Genomic DNA, 25,218 nt, shown 5'->3' on the forward strand with positions numbered 1-25,218 from the left:
GCAGCAGGGGCAACAGAATGCCCCAGCCTCTGCCCACAGCCCAGAACACACTAGTTAACTGATGGTCTTCAAACACTCTGGCTAACAACCAGCAAGGCTGGTTTACAAGAAACCACTGTACGGGAAAAGAGAGAAAAAAAAAAGCAAAATTAACAGGGCATAAACAATCAATGATCAAAATATAATCAAGGGCACAAGAAAAAAAAGAGACCTAGGAAAGAGACAACATACAAGCTCAAAATCTCCACCCAGTGAATAAAAGCCTGGAGATAACAGAGAAAAAAAGGAGTGGGTGGGGGTGGGGAGTTGCATGTATAAGAAAGACAATCTCCTTTCTTACCTCCATTTTTTAATTTATATCAGCAATCATTTATACATACTTAGTAGTTAAAACTTCAAGTTCTGAGAGCTAGCAAATGTGACTGTGACCATCCCCAGCTGTTTCACCAAAACAGCACTGCTCAAAAATTCTCTGGTGTACTGTTTGTAATAAGAACATCAGCCTTCCCACCCTTAACATCCTACTTAAGATCAAGACAGCTAGTCCTTTAAAAAGTGAAATGTTTCCTTTATTCTAATGCACTTTAAACGAGTGTGGAGTTTTTGAAATAGTGTGATTTTGAAGGCTGGGCACGGTGGCTCATGCCTGTAATCCCAGCACTTTGGGAGGCTAAGGCAGGCAGATCCCCTGAGGTCAGGAGTTCTAGACCAGCCCAGCCAACATGGTGAAACCCCAACTCTACTAAAAATACAAAAATTAGCTAGACGTGGTGGTGCGTGCCTGTAATCCCAGCTACTCGGGAGGCTGAGGCGCGAGAATTGCTTGAACCCGGGAGGCAGAGGGTGCAGTGAGCCAAGATCTCACCACTGCACTCCACCCTGGGTGACAGAGCAAGACTCTGTCCTAAAAAAAAAAAAAAAAAAATTGTGATTTTCTTGAGGAGAGAGAACTTCCCTGAACGTGGAGCAGGTTAAAACTAGGAGAGGGGATGGCAACTCTCTGACAGGGAACAGCTAAGAGATCAATGTAGCTTTCGCGAAGGAACAGAGCTGTAAGGGTACGTGTGAAGGAGGCATGCCTGTGATACCTAAGCATCAGTCCAATACTTGGGCCACGGAGAAACCCACCTATAGGGAAGTTGCTGAAAGCATTTATTGGTGATGGCCCTTTTTGCAGCTCAGGTGTAGTGTGGGGCATGACATTGTCAAGGAAAGACTTCATGACTGGCTGATGGAGTGGCTGCTGCTGAGATGGTGGAGTCTGCTGCTTCACCAACAGGTTTGGATCAAGTTGACGAGATTGTTGCATCATTTGCTGCTGCACGCTAAGAGGTCGACCCTTAAAACAATGAAATGATTGGAAAAAATTACTGGGGGAAAAAGTCTTCACAGAAAACTACATATTCCTCTTCATTTTTGAATTCACTTTCTTCTCAGCAGAAAGGTGAATAATTACTGTATAATGTTCACATAACTCATGGGCAACCAGCAGACTTAATGAACAACATACTGCATTATTACATCTTAGTAAGATTGTTTTAAGAAAGACATTTCTGAATCTCATGCTAGAATGGAGATAAGCAGAGTTTATTAACACAAAGACAGCATCCCGAGTTGGAGGGCCGGCTCTACCTGCTGGTCTTGCTGCGGCCGGTTCCCAGAAGGCACGCTTCTCTGGCTCTGCGCCCTTTGCTGCTGCGCTAACAATCGCTAGAGGAAAGATGGCGAAAAGGTTGTTACTATCACACCATTACAAAGGCGTGTGCTTCCAAATGACGACAGCAGATGGACCTACAGAGGCACGACGTGATCTAGCCAATGCCAACATGTCTAGCATTATCTAGTACAATCTCCTCCTTGGACTCTCTGGTTTCTCATCACTGCTGAAATTCAGTCTTTAGTTCAATCTAAACTTTCACTTCAACAGAGAAACTTTTCCTAATCATGCTACTCCCACTAGCACCCCAGACTTGGCTGACGCCTCCTCTCACAGCATTTTGCACTTCTTCAAAACATTCTTCACAGATGTTCATGATCTGTCTTCCCCGATAGACTGTAGGCTCCATGAGGACTATGACTACGCCTGTTTTGTTTAGTGCACTATGTCCTGCACAGAGTCTAGTGTTTGGCATACAGTAGATGCTCCATAAATGTGTACTAAGAAAGACTATGACTCTGCTTACCTGTAACTGGGAGATCTGAGAAAGCTGGTTTAGCTGGGATAGCTGGTTCAGCATGGCTACCTGTTGAGGGCCAAAGAGTGGATTCAGGCCACCGTTGTTTGGTGCATACTTCAGCAATGAAACTGGAACCTTAGGATCACAATGGTAAGTTAATGATCTTGATAAAATAACTCACACTAACTACATGTACTGTGTGTTTTAAGTTGTCAATAGGGCAGTTAAATTTGTGGACCATTCATTGGGGGTTATAGTCTTTGTCTCTGTCTTACTAACTGACCATTCACTTACACTTTTTCGTGGGTTAAGTAAAAGATGACAGAGATGCATCTTAAACTAGCCAATTTTACTTTGCTTTTGTCCTACTCTCAAGAAATGTTTTATAGAAGAAAACGGTAAATTTTGGATTTAAATTATCCCTGACTTATCCTTCCTACAACCTTTTGTAATAGTTAATTCAGAACTGGCTGAATCTCAAAGATGCTAATAAATATGATAATGCTTAGTTAGCCATTTTATTCAAATACAAAATCATGCAAGATCCTTTTTGCAGGTAAACAGGAGAATGTAAGGAAAGCTTATTTACCTGAGGGGAGAGTAATGGAGGAGGCACTTGAGCACGGAGATTAGGCTGAGATGAACTAAGAGGTTGTGCTGGAGGCTGCTGCATGCCCCGGGGTTGTGCTGCTGTGTTTCCAACACCAAACATACTGGGATTGCCATTCTATAAAAACAAACAGCAACAAGTAACAGTGGGATTCTTTAGGGACAAACATCTCATTGCCACATTGTACTATGATTTAAACACAGTAACTACATGTAAGAGAGATCTTATTACTAATACAAATCATTCAACTGAGAGCCTAAAATACACATCTGGACTTACCTGTCTAACAGAATTCAAGTTTTGCATACCCAGCCCTGCTATGGAGCCAAGGGCCTGGTTAGGTAGTGCACTATTTGAAGGGGGAAGCTTCATGCTTTGACTGGACATAAACTGCATGTTTTGGGATTCATCTGCTACAATGCCATCCTGATTGGACAGACAGAAAGATGTGCAACACCAGCCAAGCAAACAAGTGGAAGGGAGAAATCATTGCAGGAACAGAAGAGAAGTCACATGACATTCCAGCATCAACAGGAAACAGGTAGAAAACAGAAGAGATCAGATTAGTGTTAATTCTAGAGCACACAAAAAGAGCCAAACATATTTCATGGGATTAAGAAGAAAAATATAAATGCAACCTCTATGCTAAATTGAGACATAAAAAGACAGTGAACTTCAAAATCCAGTAACAAGATTTGGTACTGGATTGTAACACTTTATATTATATAAAAGGTTTTAAAATATTAGTGTGAAAATTATGCTATTAAGTGTACTGGTTTATCAAGTCAGAGGTAAAAGTAAAAAACCTTACCTTATCAAAATAAGGATTGCGCTCCATGGAAGACTCTTTGGAAATCTGAGGCCGAGAACCAGGGCCTTTCCCGACCGTTCGATTGTAATCACCAATATTTAGGCTATGTTTATCTATCTCCATTCGTTTGTCTTGTAACATTCCTAATAAATGCAGGAGACTATGTTATCAAACAGGAAGACAACCCAATTGGTTTCAGATAAATTTACAACAAAAGCAAAACACTCACTTTCCAAACTGAAATGACTTCAGCCAAGATAAGGGTATGTGAAAAATACACTTGCATTTCATAAATTTTGCATTCCTCACAAGTGAAGTCGCAATTAGGAGATACTGTTATTTTATTGAAATAATTAACTTGAAATAGACTAGTAAACAGAAGGTGGCTGGCTGATAACCTCACTTTTTTTTTTTTTTTTTTTTTAAGACAGTCTCGCTTTGTGTCCCAGGATGGAGTACAGTGGTGGGATCTCGGCTCACTGCAACCTCCACCTCCTAGATTCAAGCGATTCTCATGCCTCAGCCTCTCGAGTAGCTGGGATTACAGGAGTGTACCACCACACCTGGCTAATTTTTGTATTATTAGTAGAGATGTAGGTTTCTCCATGTTGGCCAGGCTGGTCTTGAACTCCTGACCTCAAGTGATTCGGCCGCCTCGGCCTTCCAAAGTGCTAGGATTACAGGTATGAGCCACCAGGCCTGGCCTCGTTTTAAAAGGACTCTTAGGCTACATAACTTAAGGCACCTTTAGCCATCTCTAATCTGCTGAGTTTTATAATACAGGTAAGTTTCCATTAACAAGTAATAAAAACAATCAGCACCCACTGTGATAAACCACCATTTAATAAATGCTTGGTTTATGTCAGTCGCCATTATATGTGCTTTTTCTTTTCTTTTTTTTTTTTTGAGAAGGAGTCTCACTCTGTAGCCCAGGCTAGAGTCCAGTGGCGTGATCTCAGCTCACTGGAACCTCTGCCTCCCGGGTTCAAGCAATCCTCCTGCCTCAGCCTCCTGAGCAGCTGGGATTACAGGCACCCATCACCACGCTCAGCTAATTCTTTTTATTTTCAGTAGAGACAGGGTCTCACCATGTTGGCCAGGCTGGTCTCAAACTCCTGACCTCAGGTGATATGCCTGCCTTGGCCTCCCAAAGTGCTGGATTTACAGGCATGAGCCACCGCACCCGGCCTATGAATGCTTTATGTGTACTAATTTAATGCTTGTAACTCTACTGTTATCGCCCTTTTAGCAGATGAGGAAACTGGACACCAGACAGGGTAACATCTTCCCCTCTCTTAGGCTTTGCTCTGTCTGCTCCTCTCCTCATTCTGACTGCTCTGCAATAAAAAATGATCTTCTTTCATGGAAACTTTTTTCCTGCAAAATCTTTGCTGGATATAGCCAGCTCCAGTCCAAAAGCTACTGCTCTATTTCAACAAATCTTTGAAAAGTGGACAATCCTCTCTACCACCCATCCTTACCATCTGCCCATTCTGGTTTCTCTTCCTCTATCCATGCTGAGCTCACCTCGGGTGCTTCTTAAATGCTGGGATACTCTGCAGCTGACAAAGTAGACTCAGGGTCTCAGTCTTTTGACTCTCTCTGTAAACTCGCTTTCCTTAGACTTAATTCACTATCAAGGTATCAGCAGTCACTCCCATTCAAGTGATGCCCAAATATAAACGTGTAGCTTAGACTTCACAACTGAGCTCAGTCCCACATTTTTACCTGCCTGCTAAGCACATCCACTTCGATGTCCCACTGTCACTTTTTTTTTTTTTTTTTTTTTTTTTTTTTTTTTTGAGACAGTGTCTGGCTCTGTTGCCCAGGCTGGAGCGTAGTGGCGCAATCTTGGCTCACTGCAGCCTGTGCCTCCCCGACCCAAGCAATCCTCTCACCTCAGCCTCCCGAGTAGCTGGGCCTAGAGGCATGTACCACCACGCCCAGCTAATTTTTGTATTTTTTTTTTGTAGAGACAAGGCTTCACCATGTTGCCGGAGTGGTCTCCAACTCCTGACCTCAAGTAATCTGTCCACCTTGGCCTCCTGAAGTGCTGGGATCACAGTCATGAGCCACTGTGCCTGGCCTCATTGTCACTGTTAACACAGGTTTTCATCTCCCTATTCCTCATTCTAGACGTTTTCTCAATCCTCAAATCTCATCCATCATTTCTTTGCAACTGCTGTTCTTTGAGATGTCTGCCACCACCATAATACTTACCTTTACTACTCTCATTCCAGGTAAGTGGAAAAGGAAAACATTTTAACAGAAGGAAAACAATTCATAAAGTAGCTAAGAAGTACTGTTCCAGTCATGAATCTGGTATCTAAAAAATCCACCTTTCACACTTGTTTAAGAGCCCTCTCTTGAATGTCAATCATCCTTACCACAGCTCCCTCCTCTGTTCTCTCTCCCTGTTAAGATGTCATAATTCACTGATAAGACCCAAGCTAGCCATTGTGAACTCTTTCCCCCACTCTCTTCATCTAATCCTGTAACCAATTCCAACCAGTTCTCCTAAGTCTCTCTCCAAGCTGTTCCTTCTTGATAATTCACATTATTTTTGCCTATGCAAATATCTTTTGAAAGAGTAGTAGCGGCTGAGCACAGTGGCTCACGCTTGTAATCTCAGCGTTTTGGGAGGCCGAGGCAGGCAGGAGTTTCCAACCAGTCTGGCCAACATGGTGAAACCCCGTCTCCACTAAAAATACAAAAAATTAGCTGGGCGTGGAGGCAGGAGAATCGCTTGAAACCAGGAGGCAGAGGTTTCAGTGAGCCGAGATTGCGCCACTGCACTCCAGCCCGGGTGAGACTCCATCTCAAAAAAAAAAAAAAAAAAAAAAGAGAGTAGTATGTTACATTTTTTCCACAAGCCATTCTCCAACACTTCTGCATCCCTTTAAAAATGTGGCAATCTCCCCTCAGTCCACCAGTCCTCTAGTAAGGTCCATTAGTTACCAATAACTACCCCCGAGCCCCACTGTCAAATCCATTCCCTTCAAAACTGTACTCACTTGGCATCTGAAAAATTATTCTACTCTAACTTGTCCCACTTCTGCTTAGGATCACTCCCCTAAATGCCATTATTCCCCAGAACTGTCTTCGGTCCATTATCCTCCAACTCTCTCTAGTCAAACTATTCCTATAGCTTACACTATCATCCACACTAATTAATTACACTTCATATCTCCAGCCCCATCTATTCTGAGCTTCACATCCAGATTTTCGACTGTTTACTGGACCAGATGATTTTCAGAGCACCTTCAAACTCAGTATCTATCAAGCCTGCTATTCCTGTATTTCTTAACTCAAATAATGACCATTTATTGATTTATTGTCTCTCAGCTCCAAATTCACCCTTTTTGACTGCTCTATGAAAATATATCTGGACCCTTTACATTTTTTTCCTTAGCCAGCTGGTACTGAGGCTTTGTCAGAAGACGGAGCTCGAGAGACAGGGCAAGAGGAAGGGTGTTGCTTCCTGAGCCAGCATGTGCACTTGGTAGGCATGGGCAGCCCTTGCAGCTTCTCCATTGCCTGGTGGGTCAGCTGCACTCAGTGGGAGCTTCTCCCAGCATTCCCCTCCCTCGCACATCACAGTTGTGCTGCAGTGTCTCCAGTGAGATACCTCTCCATGAATGCCTTTTCCCAGCACCCTAGAGGGCAGATTTCCCACAAGTTTCACCAGCATGACATCAGAGCAACTTCTGTGCCATTCAGTGAGCCATGAAGGAGGCAGAAACTTGTCCTAACAGGAAAAGGTTCACATTCTGGACACAGATTTTTCTTGCCTGTAAAGCTTCTGTTATCCACAGCCTCACAAGATGCCTTCTCCACTATCGTGGCACTCCTCACAGCCATCATGTCTTACTGAGGAGCTCATGTCACAGCAGAGGAAATACAGGACTGTGTTCATGCCCATGGAATTAACTGGTCTTACCATATATGCCATTGCCTGAAAGTATCTAACCAAATTAATAGGCTTACTAAAGAATCAGTTACAAAGCAAGTTGGGAGACAACATCCTAAAAAGGTGGGCATCTGTCTTAGGAGGATGCGGTATGTGTCTCTCCAATTACCAGAATTTGTAGGTCGTGAGAATCAAAAGGTGAAAGTGTGAGCGGCTTCTCTCACAATTATACCTAATGAGCCACTCACAGAACACTCACTTTCTGTTTTGACAACTGCTGATTTACAGAACTTAGTCCTTGAGAGAGAAAACGCTTCCAACAAAAACCACAACAATGGCTCCACTGCCCCGGAAGATGAAGACTGCTACAGGGACATTTTGCACTCCTTGAGATATGAACTAGCAGGCAAACAACAAACAAACAACAAAAAAACTAGTCTACTGGCTGGGGTAACTGATGTGATTACAAAATGAAGGCAGTGAAGACTATCTGGAACCCAGGGGATTCTCTGGGATGCTTCTTAGCATTTCCATACCCAGTAGTGAAGGCCAATGAAAAACAATGGCAACCATAAAAGGCAAGGACAACTGGGGGCTCAGATCCCTTGGGAATGACAGTTTGGGTTACTTAACTCCACAAGCTAAAGAACTAAGAGCAGCTGAGGTTCAACCTGAAAGTGAGTTAAGAACAGAATATGCAGCGAAGGGAGGAAGGCACAGATACCAATGATGGCTTACGAGCAATTACAGAAATAACAATGGTAGTAGATTTGCATATTTTCAATTGTTTGTCATATGGATGTGTTAATTTGTATAGGCCAAGCATTTTTTTCCTGTTTTTACCTTATTCACAAGTTATTACATGTTAGGTTTTGTAATTCAGTCTTTAGGTAACAAACTGTGACTGAATTTCTGGGGTGATTATATAGCCAGTGATGAATACAATGACCCTTGGGGCTGTTCATCTCCTCAGTTTAGAGAGAGTAAAACACTTTTTCACTTGCAAGAAAGAAAGCTGTATCTTGTTAAGCAGAAATACAGAGTTGCGTTGCCATTGTACTGGACAAATGCGTGTAGAAGAGTACATATGGAAGGTGAGTAGTCAAAGGGTTAGGATGAACTGTGCGGATTACTGACTTATTTCCTCCAGCTCCAATTTCACACTTTTTGATTGCTCTGTGAAAAAAAAATGGACTTAGGCCCTTTATAGATTTTTTTCCTTCACCAGCTGGAACGGACATTTTGTAAGTAGAAGGTGCAAGAGGAGAGGTTTGGTTTCCTAGTTCTGGTCTGCTGTCTCCTGCAGCACAGCAGCTTTGCCAGCAACATGGCACCTACAACACTCACCTCACCAGTGGTTGGCAGCACCTACCAGCATGCCCTCTGGTAGCTCCGTAGCGACTGCCTACCATGAGACACCTCTCCTGTGCCCTGCCTTCACTGGTATCTTAGAGGGTGGATGTCCTGCACTCCTACTGGCATGGCACCATAGTGAGAGGAAGGGGGCTCTTTCTTGGGCAAGCTACGTCAGTCCTCACTGAGTGACTTCCCCTTGTATCTGCTACTGCTACTCCAATTCCTTGTTAAAGTCTTGTATATCACATTTTTCCTGTTAGCAAATTACTGCATAGTTTCTCCTGACTGGACTCAGATTAACACAATACCATCTACTAAAGCGTCCAGGTAAGTTTCCATCACACTCTCTCCCTCACCCTGCCTAACAAATTGGTTCAAACTGGTTATCAATTTTTGTTGATTCCAAGTCCTATGTCTCCATCGAATTAGATTATTTGCATCTACTGTCTTGGTTTGGAGCTTTGAAATAATTACTGGCTACTGCAATTATCTACCTGGTTTTGCTATCTTTAGTATCTTTTCTCTATCTTCTGCTGCCAATGTTTTCTATCCTATTTTCAATCTATAACCAAGATGATTCTTCTAAAACATAAATCCAAACCATGTCATTCCCCTGCTTCACTTTAATCCCATATTTTAAGAATAAAGTTCAAATTCCCAAGCTCCTCATGACTCAGCACCGACCTTGTTTTCTAGCATCTTTACCCAGGTGACCTTTCACTACCACCACCATGGCTGCCCCCACCAAAACTGTTTTTCTTGACTCATTCTATGGAATGACTTGCCATTCCACCAGTATAGTTTTAAAAGTCTGTCATACATCTAGGCCCTTCTACATGCTGTTCCCTAATCAAGAAGACTATACCCTCCAATCTGAGTAACTCCGTCTTGGCAGGATTATGTGTAAAGTAATCAGACTAATATCACCACTGACTTGCACAGTGGTCCTGCACTTCCAAGACACATGCACTCATTTAACCACAGCATGTGTACGTCTATTGGAGAGCACAGCCTCCCCCATCCTGAACTACGTCAGGGCTCTTTCCGTAGAATCATGTCATGGATGTGCGTGTCCCTCAATGAGGAATATAAACAGATTTAATTTTCTCTTACCTCCAGAAAGGTCCATCTTATTGCTTTGTACATTTTCCTCTGGTGAGTCTCTCTGAAGAAAGAAAATGCAGCATGTTAGCAGACCTTAATTTATCAATGAAAACAAATAAAAAATGAAGAATTTTACTGTATTTCATTATGGGTGAAATTCAAGTGGATCATAAAGCTTCATTTTTCACTGCCTAATGTAATTTTTAAAATGTTTTAAAATAAGACATGTGATTGAAGTTTTTAGCTAAAACCATAAAAACGAAGGTTTGGAGGCCAATTTTACTCTAATATCAAGCACATTCCTAAGGACTCGAAGATGAAAAATAATTCTTAAAAAGAGTGAAATCAAGATAAATCATGGACCACTATTAACAGAGGAAGGAGCTGCTAAGAAAACATACTTACCGAAAAACTGATATTTGAAAACTGTTTAACAAATGGATTTATCCACGCTTCTTCTTGTTTGTTTCCACCTTTCATCATTCCCTTTGTGAAATAAAAGAGTAGAAAGATGCCATGGCCATCTCTGTTTATCTGGGTATAGTGACGGATTAATAAAACTTAAGACAATCCCCAATTCTCATTTTTAGCCAATAATTTCTCCTTCAATCAACTCTTATCAGAGTTGTTAATAATTAAAAATCAACTTATTTGATTTTCAACTTCCTTTGCTCCAGTCCTCTGGTATAGCTGTAATGTACAGAGAAATCTCTAAAGGCAAGCAGTCAGAAGGAAAAGACGGAAGCAAAAGGCCTCGAGGACCCACAAATATGAAAACAGGGCCTCTGAGTAATGGAGAACTGTAAGATTAGTTATAATTTAGATTTCTGGAATTCTCACTCCAAACCAAAGTAAAAAAATAGTGACTAGGTTCTCAGGTTAGTCCAAAGAAGCCAACTTAACCTGTAATTTAATTATGCTATGTGCATCCTACTGAAAAAACACCATGTGTTTTCCACATGAAAAAGTATTTTAAAATTTCAATTTGTGTTGCCAAGAACACAACATCTCTAGCAGAAGTTGAACCTGGGACTCCCCCTGCTTAGGGCTGGCTCTCTGCAGCAGGTTGGGGTATGGGTTGTACGGAGACTCCATTGAGACATGAGTTAAGAGGATGGAGGGTCTGTGATTAGCAGTCTGGTAGATAAGCAGGCTGGAAGCCATAGAGACCTATGTCTCTCATTATGGTCTCACTGGACCATTCTCAGTCTGTTGCCTTCATTACCCTTTCCCATTGCTACTGTCCATTCCTTCTGACTGTGGAACAGAACACAGCTTCACAACTTCCCCCCAAATGCAGGTCTCTGAAGCAAGCATCTAACTCTCTCCGTGGATTCTGAAGTTGGCTTTGATCCCTTTTCCTTTCACCCCATCCATCCCCATACCTAACTGTTGCCAAGTTCTTCTGTCCTTTCTATTCTGACTGAAACGCCTCTCAAATTAGTCCCTTCCACTATATATCCATTCTCATTTCCCAACTCGAGCCCTCCTTTCTAGCTTGAATTAATGCAGATGCTCCCTGAGATCCCTAATTGTGGTCTCCCCTCTGTGCCAATTTATATTTCATACTATCATTGATTAGCTTTCTTTTAAAATTAGTAATTTAAAAACCCCACTGATGTTGTTTTCTACTCAATTTCATTGGTTCCATATTTTACACAAAATAAAGTTCAAATTCCTTGGCATGCCATTGAAGACACTACAACCTGCCTTAACTACAGAACCAGATCTCTTGTCACTTCTTCCTAAAAATTCTACATTTTAGTTATGTTGGGTTACTATCTTCCTTAATACATCCCATCCCAAGCATCTTCCAAATTCAAGCTGACACTTCTATGAAGCTCTCCTAATGCCCCGTACTAGACTGTGAGCTCCCGAAAGGTGAAGCTCATATCTTAGTGTATTTGAATCCCCAGCACCAAGCACAGTACCTGGCACACAGCAGAGGCTAAATAAATGTTTGCAGTTGCTTTCTAAAGATTTTTACTAGTAGAAACAAAGGAGAAAGAGTAAAAAGGCTACACACCCTTTCCCTTCTCCTTTTTTTGCCACTCAGACCCTGTAAGGAAAGACAAAGTCACAAAACAGCATGGTCCAGTGGGAAGAACACGGGGTTTGGAATTGGAAGACCTAAACTTAAGTCCTTACTCTGTCACTTACTAGTTATTGCAACTTTGGGCAAGTCACCACCTTTTCCAGTCTCAAATTCCTCATCAGTGCCCTATCTTAGAAGGTTGTGAGGATCAAATGACTTATGTAAAACATGTAAAAGCACTTCATAAGCTATATGGCAAGGCAATAGGCAAATTCAGCCAAATGAAAAATTTTAAAAATGAAAATGGCAGGTCCTAGACTTAGAATCCCAGGATTAAAAGTGAGGAACCTTGGCAGTTACCTAGTCCAGCTATCCACTGGTATCCGACTTCTAAGGTCCCTCAAAACGTAATCATTCTCAAGTAGGGTGGGTTCGGATGTTATGTTAGAACCACCTGGAGGACTGGGCACATATTTTGAAAATGGTCCCCAGGAGGATCTGACAGCAGCCCCCAGTGCCACCTCTTAAGAACCAGTGCTCTAAATCAGTGCTTCCCAAACCTGGCTCTGCATCAGAGACATTTGGGGAGTTTCTTTAGGATAAGAAACTTGGTCCAATTTCCAAAACTTCAGTAGACCTGAGGTACAGGAAGCTGCACTTTTAACAAATGTCATGGGATTTCGATGTACAGCCAGCTTTAGGAATATGATTTGTCCACACATAAAAGCAAAACCAAGCTCAGATCATTCCTAGGGATTTTTGTCACAGGACCTTTTGGGATGGGATAGGGACAAACATGACAGGTGAATAAGGAGGATGGTGACTCTGGGTAAGGGGGTGGCGGGGGACTCCAGGTGAGAAAGTGAAATGGGAGATGAACTGGCAGTGGGATGGAAAGAGTCAACATGGAGATTTGCCCTCCTCTTCATCCTCACCACTGCAGGCACCACCCTAGGATGAGGGGTTGTCCCAGGCAGCACTGGTGGAGGGGGAGGAAGAGAGAAATCCCAAGCTGTAGCAGTGGGGAGAAAGGAAGTTCCTGTGGTCTTATGTTTCTCTAGGTGGCTGCCCATACAAGTGGCTATACCTAAGGTGGGGGCTGCCTGGACTGTACTGACTGCCAGAAACGGGCAGGTGAAAAGTTAATTTTCTGTGGGTAAACTACCTTTGGAATTTAAAGTTTCAAGGGCTTTGCCCTTGAAATGTTTACCTTCGATGACATTTTCTTTGTATATGGTGGCCAATTTAAAGATGAGTTAAGCTCTTGAGATGAATTACTATTCCACATTCCAATCTCTACATCCTCTTCCTCTTCCCAGCCAGTGGGGCGATTTCCAGGCAATGGCATATCATCACCACACCAGCCATCTTGCATAGATTTTGGCCCTGATTGTGGATTTGTGATATAAAGAGAAACATACTTTAATAAAAGAATTCCTTCTAGAGAATAAGCATATATTAAAAATTGGGTAGAGAACCTAAGAAAACACACACGCACACACTTATTTCCCTTCCTGCATCTGCACAGAAGGAATGTATATTTTATACTGAGCTAAACGTTCCATGAAAAGTAATATATTCTTATTTAAAAATTTAATAAAACTCCTCCATGCCTTTAACAAATCATAGTTCTTGAACATGGACAATGGTAGCACTCGTTTGTACCCATTTAATAATCTGCAGAGTGATGCACAGGACAAAGAAGATGAATGAAATTTGAAAGAATTTTTGTATATATTTTTAGGGAGAATGGCCAGAGAGTATTCAGTCATAAGCAGAAAGCATCTTATCTTCACACATGGCCCTGGGATTCCTATAGGGTATCTGGTACACAACCTATGGGATAATGACAATGTTAATTTCAATCTTGGGTCTTTTCTGAACTAGGCTAATTGTCTGTAACTTTCAGGGAATCCATCTGACAGTCTGAATATGTGTCTTCATGGCTATACTAGTTAGCCTCTCAGGCTGGATGGCATGAAAGTTGCTAGTAGACTCTTCCTAGATAACCTAATTTAGTAAAATATAATTTAGATTTGATGAAGTATATGCAAATTAATAGTTACAGTTCTAAGAAATATGAGGAGAGGAAAATTCAGAAAGAGAATAAACCACATTACAAAATCAAAGAGCAAAATACTGAACATCATCTATCATGTCATATTATATGAATATATTATAAATAACATAGAAACCTTATCTAATTATTTAATTATAGTCAGTGAGTGATCGCCACTGCTACACAACAGCTACCAGGCATTATCAATAACTTACCAGATTTGCTTAATGCTTGTGGACCAACAGAGCTGGAGCCCCACGTGGATGTGCTGGATGCCGCAGCAATGGGTTCCCCCCAGCTGGGACCACTGTCTATGGGCTTACCCCATGCTGAAGTACCATTATCCACAGTTGTGGCTGGAGTAGAAGGCTCCCCCCAGGGCTCACCCCAGCCTTTAGAAAGTGTGGGAAAAGAAGTCATCAGCATAGAAGGTAAGGAGGTGCAGTGGAATAAGGGACAATAAAGAAAACTTAGGGACCAAGGATGAAGAACCTGTTTATGTACTGAATAATGGTACTGTGATAGGCAAAAAGATGGCATCTGTTTTATGTTAAAAAAAAGACAAACTATTTCCCATTAATATAACTATAAAGTGAGAATTTTTAAAACTTTTTTCATAATTACCCTCTAGGCCTAGAGCTGATTTTTGCATAGTTATGCAAAACCACTCTCCTTTGAGCATCAATTTAATTCTTGAAAAAGTCAAGTCATTCTAAACCAAACCTTGTAAATTGGAGCAGGTGATAAGCTGGGTGACAGTGTATGTATAACATTTGTACCAGCTGGGTACAGGGGCTGATGCCTGTAATCCCAGCACTTTGGGAGGCCGAGGTGGGTGGATCACCTGAGGTCTGGATTTTGAGACCAGCCTGGGCAACATGGCAAAACCTGGTCTCTACTAAAAATACAAAGATTAGCTGGGCGTGGTGGGGCACACCTGTAGTCCCAGCTACTCAGGAGGCTGAGAGAAGAGAATTGCTTGAACCTGGGAGGTGGAGGCTGAAGTGAGCTGAGATCACGCCACTGCACTCCAGCCTGGGTGACGGAGCAAGACACCGTCTCCAAAAAAAAAAAAAAAAAAAACTGTGCCACAAGTGTACCCCTTCCACGCCACCTACACTGGAAAAACAATTTACTACCCAGCTAACGATAATGGGTCACCTACTTTTTATATATGCTGAACAATGCTTATTTTAAAATCTGAAGTATTAGGCTGAGGTTGTCCAAAGCAAAAAAAAAAAAAAAAAAAGCCATAAACGTTTCATTAAAAAATCAAAGCAAACAGGCTTCATCTTAGATACATACTTCTTCCTTTTAAGAATCAAACCTAAATTAATACAACAAACTATACTTAGACTAAAAAAAAAAAAAAAAAAAATTAAGTGCCAAAAAGTTAGCTCATGAAAGCACTCCCATATCCACTTCCAATGAGACTATTAAGTCAATAAAACTTTTATTAACAAAGACAATGTAGCCAATCACACTTAACGAAAATGTTGTCGGGATAATTTACAGAGATAGGAATTAGTTCATTATTAGAGAGGAAAGTAAGGATATACTAGAAAGGTATTGTCAAATGTTTTAAATGCACAAACATATATACTGTATCTAAGTAGAGTTGGATTTCTCACCTAATTAAAAAAAAATCCCTTCTAAAGCCAAATATACGACCTAATGTTTACAGAGTACTGTATTTATGAGATACTTGTTTTATTTCTGGAGATATTTTAGTCAAATAATAAAACCACAAGGTAAGGCCTAACTCAAAAACAACTTGGAGAAGTGTACAGCATTCCCACTTGACCGCCTTTGTCCAATTCGCCTTCTGTTGCATTTCTAATAGAGAATGAAGTGTGCAGGACTCAAACAACACTGCCAAAAGTGGAGTTCTGTTCTCTGGTGGTAAACATCACCCCTATAATTTTCTTCAAGCTGCTTCTGGATTGCAGTAAGAACAGCCTTTGTATGCATATCCAAGCACTTTGTTATACAAATCTTATAATAACAGTAAGTTAAAACAAGGCTTGATTTCATAAAATAGAAACTTACCAGAGCCACTGCTTGCCTCTTTGTTTGAGATGGCACTTGCAGGCGTTAGCAGCTGATGTACCTGTGCTTGCTGGTCTGAACGGCTGTTGCCATTTGGGACGTTTTTGTTCCACATGTTCACATTTTTGTAGTTGTATTTGCTTGGATCTCCCCAAGCTGAAGTTCCATCATCAATCTCCATTTTGCGACGTATAGATTCTGGGGATGGTTCCTCCCAGCCTGTGGGTTCTTCTTCTTTTGCTGGGGCTGGTATAGGTCCCCCCAGCCAGCCTGTACCAGGAGGTTTGCCTGTAGCTGGTGGGATTCCCCAAGATCCAACAATGTCTTGTTGCTTGTTCCAGTCTGGAGAACTGACTGGCTTTGATGAATCTCCCCAACCTAGAGACTGATTAGACTTTGGAGGGTCTCCCCATCCCTGGGAAGGAGTAGGTTTAGAAGATTCATCCCATCCTGATGAATTATTTGGATTTATGTTGTTTCCCCAAGTAAAAGAACTAGTTTTACCAAGTTCGTTCCAACCGGAAACGGACCTGTCACTATCACTACCTCCTGAGCTGGATTTCTTATTGGCCTCACCCCAATGGTTACTCCTTGAAGTTTCTCCCCAGTTATCACTGGCAGAAACAGACCACCCTTGGCTTGATTTTTGTCCATCACCCCATCCCTGTTTGTTCTTTTGCGAGTCATTCCATGCAGCCTTCTCCTCTTTGCAATTCCCCCACTGATTGCTCTTGACCATTCCTGTAGCAGCAGAATCATCTTCCCACCCTCCCTGGCAGTTTGAGCCTTTGGAATCTCCCCACCTCAGAGCAGGTTTGGGATCACCCCACCCTGATACAGATGAGGTATCATTACTATTAGGGCTAGTCTTATCTATACATGCCCCTGAGTTAAAAGTCTGTGTTGCAGAGCTTCCCCAGGCCTCTGTCCCATTGTCAGTCTTTCGTTCCCCTCTAGGTGATGTTTCTGTATCCCAGGCAGTATTCTGCTTAATAGGAGTCTGTCCCCAACCAGAGTTGGACAGGACACGTGGATCTAAGTCAGTTCTGTTTACAATGCTTTGGAGTAACGTGTGCTGATCAATTTTTCTTCTGTCTCTACTCTGACTTTCCCCAGTTCCTTTTTCCTCAAGGCATCCAGTGCTTTCTGTACTACCATCGCTCTCTACTGTACCTCCTGTTTTGGCCCACACACTGCTTTGCTCATTTGTCTGAGATGTGGCAGAACCCTGATCCTCTTCCTCAGTAGATTTCCATCCATTTGTAAACGTCTTACCATTGCCATTTGCACTGTCATTGGAATGCTGATTGCTAGGCAGTTTGTTCCACTCAACGCTGGGTAAATTAGTGCCAGTGTTTTGTGCAGGAGTTCCCCATCCTCTTCGACTTCCTCCAGAATTTGCGCCATTTCCACTTCCCCATGATGTACTCTGGGAGTTTGCTGCACCAGATTCCCACACACCACCTCCTTTGTTTGTGTTAACTTGAAAGTTAGTGCCCATAGGACCATTTACGCCAGGCTGCATTAGAGTTGCATTCACAGTGTCACCATTAGCTTGGCCATTAGGGCCTGAACATTTGTCTCCAGAGTAATTAGAACCATAGGCACCCCATGTAGTACCATAAGAGCCTCCACTTTTTGACTCTCCATTGCTAAGGTGAGAAAGGGAAGTGCCATTCATACCTGATGGAGCCTGCATCTGAGGATGATTCATTGTGCTCACACGCCAGGCCCCTGTATTACTACTAGGCAGCTCATTATTCTGCACTGAACTGGAGTTTGGTAAACTAGAGGTCATAAAGTTAGTAGTGTTATTTGGTCCAGTCATTTCAGTGGTAATATTTTGAGGTTGACCACTGAATGAAACCTTCTGTGTACCACTTACTTCAGATTCACAAGTTTCCTGAAGGCTTCCCCAGGTACCATGGGTAGAACCACCACTCACTTTAGAGTTAATACTCTGATTGTTAGGCATCTGGCCTATAGTACTGCACTGAATATTAATGCCAGAACTACCACACCCTACAGGCCCTTTTAGGGCAAGTCCATTGTTCTCTAATACTGGCCAGGCACCATGGTTGCTAGCTGAATTCAAAGTGCTTGGATTTAACCCTCCATTTGATGAAGAACTTACAGTGCCCCAAGCATTCATTCTATTGTTGCTACTTTCAGATTTGCTTTCAGGAGCATCCACAGAGACCTGACATGTGCTTATTATGGCTCCATGGGAAAAACCCCATGGCCCAGTACTGCTTCCGTGGCCCACATTATTGCTGCTGCTACCAACTACAAACTTGTTTTGGGAACCAAGTCCAGTGCTATTCCGAAGGCCATCTTTTTCACCACCTGTGTTCCCTGAAGCCATGATAGTGATGTTTTTTTCTGATTCAGAACTGGAGGCAGAATCAGCATCCATACATTCTGAAGCCAACTCCAGATCACTGCCAGGGACTGAGGGCCATGCTTCTTTTTCCGACAAGTCACTTACAACAGCATTCTTACAGTTTGTGCTAGAATCACTTGTAGAAGACACAGGTCCCCGCTGGGGATTTTCATAATGGGATCCTGAAGTACTGTGGTTTATATCTAGGATAAAGGAGAAGTACAACTATTTATAAAGTGTTAGGCCATTTCAAAATGATACTAAAATCTAAGAAAAATGACGAATATGTTATAAATATATGTGGCTCCTCAATTCAACAAGCTATGATCCTTGGCAGAATGGTGACAAGGGCACTGGTTATCTTCTAGCCACCAACTTTCCATGTTCAACTGATACTATCCTAAGATCCTAGAGGACATAACAGCCCCTTGATAAATACTTGCTGAATGAATACATTGTTAACATATCGGTAAATAAAAGAATTTTGGGCCAGGTGTGGTGGCTCACGCCTGTAATCCCAGCACTTTGGAAGGCTGAGGTGGGCGGATCACGAGGTCAGATCGAGAACATCCTGGCTAACACGGTGAAACCCCGTCTCTACTAAAAATACAAAAAATTAGCCGGGCATGGTGGCGGGCGCCTGTAGTCCCAGCTACTTGGGAGGCTGAGGCAGGAGAATGGCGTGAACCCGGGAGGCAGAGCTTGCAGTGAGTGGAGATAGTGCCACTGCACTCCAGCCTGGGTGACAGAGTGAGACTCTGTCTCAAAAAAAAAAAAAAAAAAGAATTTTGGAGTCAAGAAGGTCTAGGAGGCAGCTACACGTTAGGATAATGGAACAACCCAGGCATAGAAGGCTGACACGGAAAGATGGGTAAGGAGAGGTGAACAGCCAAAATTTGATAAAATGTATCAGAAATATTTTTCCACCTTCTGTTTTCTAGTATAGCTTTTCCACATAACTGTTTTGGGTATTGTAACAAGTTTATAAAAATTTCTAAGAATGGTAAGATTTGAAAGCTTTTATCATTACATTCCATTTCATTAGTGTCCATATTCAACCTGAAATATTACACCCAATAGTATTTTCAGTTCAACTTCCTCTCATAAAATTTTCTTAATTTACCTTCCTAACCACATTTATATAAAAGAACTGAAAAGTAATGGTTAATTATGTTGAAGATCACAGAATTATTATGATCTCAAAAAATCAACTGCTGACACTGGAGACGTTTAATGATCAGTCATACAATCCTATAATCTTGGACTTCCTGCTATGTATTACTATTTAGTTATTTTACCACAGGTAGGGCAGTTCTAGTGCTTCTGAATAGTTCCCCAGATTCTTAACTCTCACTTAGTTTAAGGATCTGGTAGGTAGACATTCCTCAGGGGCATTAACCTGCATAAGCCACGTGCATTTTGACTGTCTTGAGGAGGTACATTATATTGCAGTTTACTACTAGAGTACCAATCAGAATCACATGTAGTGCTTTTAAATATACGTGTTCAAGGCAATGTCCCAGACCTAATGAGCCAACCTTCAGGGGTTGTAGGCCTAGGAGATAAACAGAAGTCACTATTAAGGTGATTTGCTAAAATGGAAAATCAGATTCAATTTGCATCATTTTCTCTCAAGCACAATCATTAAGAAGCAAAAGATGATGAGCTGGAAAGAGTCTGGAAAAGTGACTGGAAAGAAACCGGAAATTATATAAATTCATCAAATAATATACTTTAAAGTTCCATAGGTGACTTTAATTTCCACTCCCTGTTTAAGAATCATTTCTTTAATGATTCCTAAAGCTGCCAAAGAAGATTTGCCATCTTTCAGTGCCCATGAGGAGAACTTCTCATGAAATAAAGGGTAACAACAAGTCAGTCTCATTGGGTGTAAGCAAACCAACACACTAACATCTGCACTGGCACCAACAACAAATGTTTGGTATTCAGTACCATGTCTGACAACTTTGTGCGCACTTTTATCACTGAATCCTTAGAGCCACACTAGAGGACAGGTATTACCTTCACTTGCAGATGACAAAACTGAGGTTCACAGGTTAATTTATGGAAAATTAAGTGAGAAAGGCAGGATTCATCAGAATCTTTCATAAAGCAAGGTGCCTAAGAATGTAGATAGGACTCTAGAAACACCAAGATGCAAGTCTGGACTCTGTATGACCAAATCCGCAAAATCGGAATATAAACAATACTTCTTAACCTGGTTCTTTTGTTAATTGTATCATCATATGTAAAGCATTAAGCTCAGTGCTGGCTGCAAATAAGTGCCTCGTTAGGGTCAATTTGATGTAGTGATTAACAGCATAGATTGGGTAGCCAGAATGCTTGAGTTTAAGAGGCACTCTACCATTTACTAGCTGTGTGACCACGGCAAGATCCTCAATCTCTGTGCCTAGTTTCATCTCTAAAGTAGAAACAGTGTTAGTACCAGACCGGACGCAGTGGCTTATGCCTGTAATCCCAGCACTTTGGGAGGCCAAGGTGGGGGGATCACGAGGTCTGGAGTTCAAGACCTTCCTCCTGGCCAACATGGTGAAACCCTGTCTCTACTAAAAATACAAAAAATGAGCCGGACGTGGTGGCGTGCGCCTGTAGTCCCAGCTCCTCAGGAGGCTGAGGCAGAAGTGCTTAAACCGCGAAGGCGGAGGTTGTTGCAGTGAGCCGAGATGGCGCCATTGAATTCCAGCCTGGCGACAGAGCGAGACTCCATCTCAAAAAACAAAAACAACAACAAAAACGAAACAGTATTACCAATCTCACACAACTGTGGTGCAGATTATTAAAAGTACTCTGTACTGGCCAGGCACGGTGGCTCACGCCTGTAATCCCAGCACTTTAGGGGGCCGAGGTGGGAGGATCACGAAGTCAGCAGATTGAGACCATCCTGGCTAACATGGAGAAAGCCCACCTCTACAAAAAATACAAAAAAATTAGCTGGGCATGGTGGTGGGTGCCTGTAGTCCCAGCTACTCGGGAGGCTGAGGCAGAATGGCACGAACCTGGGAAGCAGAGCTTGCAGTGAGCCAAGATCGTGCCACTGCACTCCAGCCTGGGCAACAAAGCAAGACTCCGTCTCAAAAAAACAAAACAAAACAACAACAACAACAAAAAGAACTCTGAACTATATCTGATCCATATTAGGTGCTTAATGAGGGCCATTATTATCATTGATAAATGCATGCTAATGATTATCATCTTTTAGTCCTATCTCCAAAGCATGTTTTTCATTCCACCATGTCTCCCTTATAAAGAACAAAATGAGAAATCATATAACTTCCTTACTTAAAATTTCCACTTAGATACCTGAAGCAGAATCTTCAGATTCCAGATTTACACTCCAACAGAGTGTAAATTGCTCTCCTCCCAAACGGGACAAAAACTGCTTCTTTACAACTTTTCCTCATCTTGGTAAGTTTCCTAAAACCTAGAATTTATCTTTTATTCCTCCCTGTGCACAGCAAATCCAAAATATCTTCAAGTCCAAAATCCATACATCTTTTTTCCAAATCTAAGACAGTCCAGCCCTTGTCACTGTCTCTTCCTGGACTACTACAAATGTATTTCTGCTACCACTATTTGCATGCGTAAGTGTGTGTGGCCACTTTCCTAAGGGAGGAGTAAGAACACAAGATTGGCCATCGAAAACAAAACTACCCAAATGGAAAATAAAGAAATGGATCCAGAATTCAAGAGTGAAACACCAGAAGCATTCCCATAATGACAAGAAAAAGACAAAAACACTTGTCATCAATACTACTATTTGGTCCAGTGTTAGAAGTACTAACTGATAAAATATGACTCAAAAACGAGAAGTAAAAATAATAGAGGCAAAAAAGATCGACATGAAAAAACAATTTCCTTTCTATATGCCAAAAATAATCCAGGAGAAAATGTTGATGGGAAAAGATCTTAATCATTAACAGCCATAACGTAACAGGAATAAAGCTAGCAAAAATATTTAAAGTCATATATGATTATATTTTATTGCTGGCTATAGAAGACACTTGAAAGTAAAGAAACTTGTTCCTGGATATGAAGGTGTAACAATGCTCTAAGTTTAATTCAATTATAAGGAATTTTTAACAAGAGTCTGTAAAATAATTAAAGTGATTTAAAAATTCTGTAAAGCAAATGGGGGAGTAACCCTCTAAAAAATTTCAAAAAGAAGAGGTTGTGAAGAAGGGGATCTGCATTATCAGGAAATAGTTGAACAGCACTGCATTGCCAGAGAGCACTTTGACTGAACAGAAAAAGTAACCCAGAAACAGATCCAAGTATATGTCAAAGATACTATTTCAAGGATTAGCATTTTAAATCAGTAGGGCAAGGGAATATTTGGTACTTGAAAACTTTTTAAAATGAGATAATAAACAAAAAATAATCCCAAATGACTAAAACATTAAAAGTAAAAGATGAAATCATGAAGCTATCAGTGAATAAGTATTTTTATACATAAACCATATGTGGCAGATTTCACTTGTTAATGTTAGAATACATCAAAAGCAAAGCAAAAAAGCAAACGCCTGAATATATTCTGCAAATGAGTTCTATAACCTTTAATGTCAGTGAAAAATGTTCTCAGATTCTGGTCATGACCTGGTTTGGTGGCTAAGTTTGTCTTTTAAAATATTATTAACTAAAATCCCATTTTTAATCTAGAAGCCACTTGATCAAAACCTAAAGATTATTTTAAAAATTGGGTTACCAATGGTGAGTTACAAGGCATTCTGGGTTATAAAAAAGGTTGTAGTTTAGGAAAAAAAAATTCGTTTGGCATTCTAGCTCATGCCTGTAATCCCAGCACTTTGGGAGGCCGAGGCGGGAATATTGGTTGGGTCCAGGAGTGAGACCATCCTGGGCAACCCTGCAACACCCCATCTCTACAAAAAATAAAAAAATCAGCTGGGCGTGGTGGCATATACCTGGGGTCCCAGCTCCTTGAGAGGCTGAGGCAGAAGGATCACTTGAGCCTGGGAGGTTGAGGCTGTAGTGAGTTGTGATTGCGCCACTGCACTCAGCCTAGGAGACAGAGCTAGAGTCTCTCTCAAAATGAATAAATAAACAAAAAAAAATCAATAAAAGATGTTGGCTGGGCACAGTGGCTCACTCCTATAATCTCAGCACTTTGAGAGGCCGAGGTGGGAGGATCAACTGAGGTCAAGAGCCTGGGGCCAGCCTGGCCAACGGTGAAACACCATCTCTACTAAAAATACAAAAATTAGCTGGGTGTGGCGGCAGGCCCCGATAATCCCAGCTACTCAGGAGGCTGAGGAAGGAGAATCACTTGAACCCAGGAGGTGGAAGTTGCAGTGAGTTGAGATCGCACCACTGCACTCCAGCCTGGGCATTATGTAAGAGCGAAACTCCATCTCAAAACAACAACAACAAAAACAAAATGTGTTGCAGGGGATGGGAAAAGACGCTATTAAAACTGAAAGGATAAAAAGAACAGGACTCCTCAGGTATCATAACTAATATGTTTCAGAGTCAGAGATTATTTCAGATTTGGAAGAAGTCAAAATAATTTATTTCACTTATAGACACACAAGACCCAGTGCTGTAAATGATCTGGAAGACAAACATAGAGGAACATCATTAAGTAGAGTATTATCACTCAGCTTGTCCAGGAAATAATGAGAAATAGTAAATCTCTGTGCTAGCAGGAAGAAAGGGGGCGGCTGAGGTTTACTGAGTGTAATGCAAAATGTTTATACACTGCAATGTTGTAGGCAAACTTAAGATTTGGAAGGTTGCACATTATTTAGAAATATTTGAAATCCAAAGCATCATTAACATCCTACTTTCATACAAAATGCCCATAGGAGAAGTGTGATCACCTATAGTACCACACTCAAAAAAGAAAAAAATAATCGTACATAATAGAACATCCAAAAAAGATCAAAGAGGTTATGTGGGGGCTGAACGAAGACTGGTGATAATTCTAGCGACATAAAAAAACAGCATCAGCTGGGTGTAGTGGCTCATGCCTATAATCCCAGCACTTTGGGAGGCTGAGGTAGGCAGATCACCTGAGGTCAGGAGTTCGAGACCAGCCTGGCCAACATAGTGAAACCCCATCTCTACTAAAAATACAAAAATTAGTTGGGCATGGTGTGGACGCTTGTAATCTCAGCTACTCAGGAGGCTGAAGCAGGAGAATTGCTTGAACCCAGGAGGCGGAGGTTGCAGTGAGCTGAGATCGTGCCACTGCACTCCAGCCTGGGCGACTGAGCGAGACTGTTTCAAAAAAAAAAAAAAAAGAAAGAAAGAAAAAAGAAAAGAAACAGCATCACTTATTCAGGAAGAATTTAGATCCACGGACCTTCAAATATTTTTCTTTTAAATATACAGCATCTAACAAATGAAACAGTTAAATATTTATTTTCTGTCTTAAAGACTTTCAATTTTGCCAGAAAGGGAAGAGCTTCAAAAGTAAATAATATTTATGTTTTACAATGTTTCCAAGGAGTATGAGAGAGATGGTACCATTGGGAATACGAGAGAACCTTAGATGTACAATTTTAAATCACTGTTTTTTTTTTTTTTTTTTTTTTTTCAGATGGAGTCTCGCTCTGTCGCCCAGGCTGGAGTGCAGTGGTGCGATCTCGGCTCCTGTGAGCTCCGCCTCCCGGGTTCCCTGCCTCAGCCTCCCAAGTAGCTGGGACTACAGGCGCCCGCCACCACGCCTGGCTAATTTTGTTTTTGT

The 25,218-nt window shown here is 41.6% G+C and overlaps 1 protein-coding gene across 26 annotated transcripts in view; it reads right to left on the bottom strand.

Moving 5' to 3' along the window:
* The window catches only part of TNRC6A (trinucleotide repeat containing adaptor 6A), a 218,559-nt gene that overhangs the window by 18,084 nt on the left and 175,257 nt on the right, over positions 1-25,218 (bottom strand). For 10 of the 26 annotated variants that reach the window (XR_010114241.1, XM_055299142.2, XM_063612053.1 and 7 more), the window contains 12 exons: positions 16,112-18,697; positions 14,278-14,454; positions 13,214-13,389; positions 11,995-12,027; positions 10,374-10,454; positions 9,978-10,029; positions 3,599-3,741; positions 3,067-3,213; positions 2,767-2,904; positions 2,184-2,312; positions 1,633-1,710; positions 1,129-1,339 (listed from right to left, as the gene is read on the bottom strand). Coding sequence is in view for 25 of the 26 variants with exons in the window: in XM_055299142.2 (XP_055155117.1) it covers positions 1,129-1,339; positions 1,633-1,710; positions 2,184-2,312; positions 2,767-2,904; positions 3,067-3,213; positions 3,599-3,741; positions 9,978-10,029; positions 10,374-10,454; positions 11,995-12,027; positions 13,214-13,389; positions 14,278-14,454; positions 16,112-18,697 (3,951 nt within the window). In the remaining variant the exon portion in view is untranslated. The remainder of the gene's footprint in view (positions 1-1,128; positions 1,340-1,632; positions 1,711-2,183; positions 2,313-2,766; positions 2,905-3,066; positions 3,214-3,598; positions 3,742-9,977; positions 10,030-10,373; positions 10,455-11,994; positions 12,028-13,213; positions 13,390-14,277; positions 14,455-16,111; positions 18,698-25,218) is intronic. The other 16 variants (XM_055299145.1, XM_063612043.1, XM_055299146.2 and 13 more) reach the window with 11 other exon arrangements.

The sequence above is a fragment of the Symphalangus syndactylus genome, chromosome 11 (genome assembly GCF_028878055.3).
Source record: "Symphalangus syndactylus isolate Jambi chromosome 11, NHGRI_mSymSyn1-v2.1_pri, whole genome shotgun sequence".
Taxonomy (NCBI): Eukaryota; Metazoa; Chordata; class Mammalia; order Primates; family Hylobatidae; genus Symphalangus; species Symphalangus syndactylus.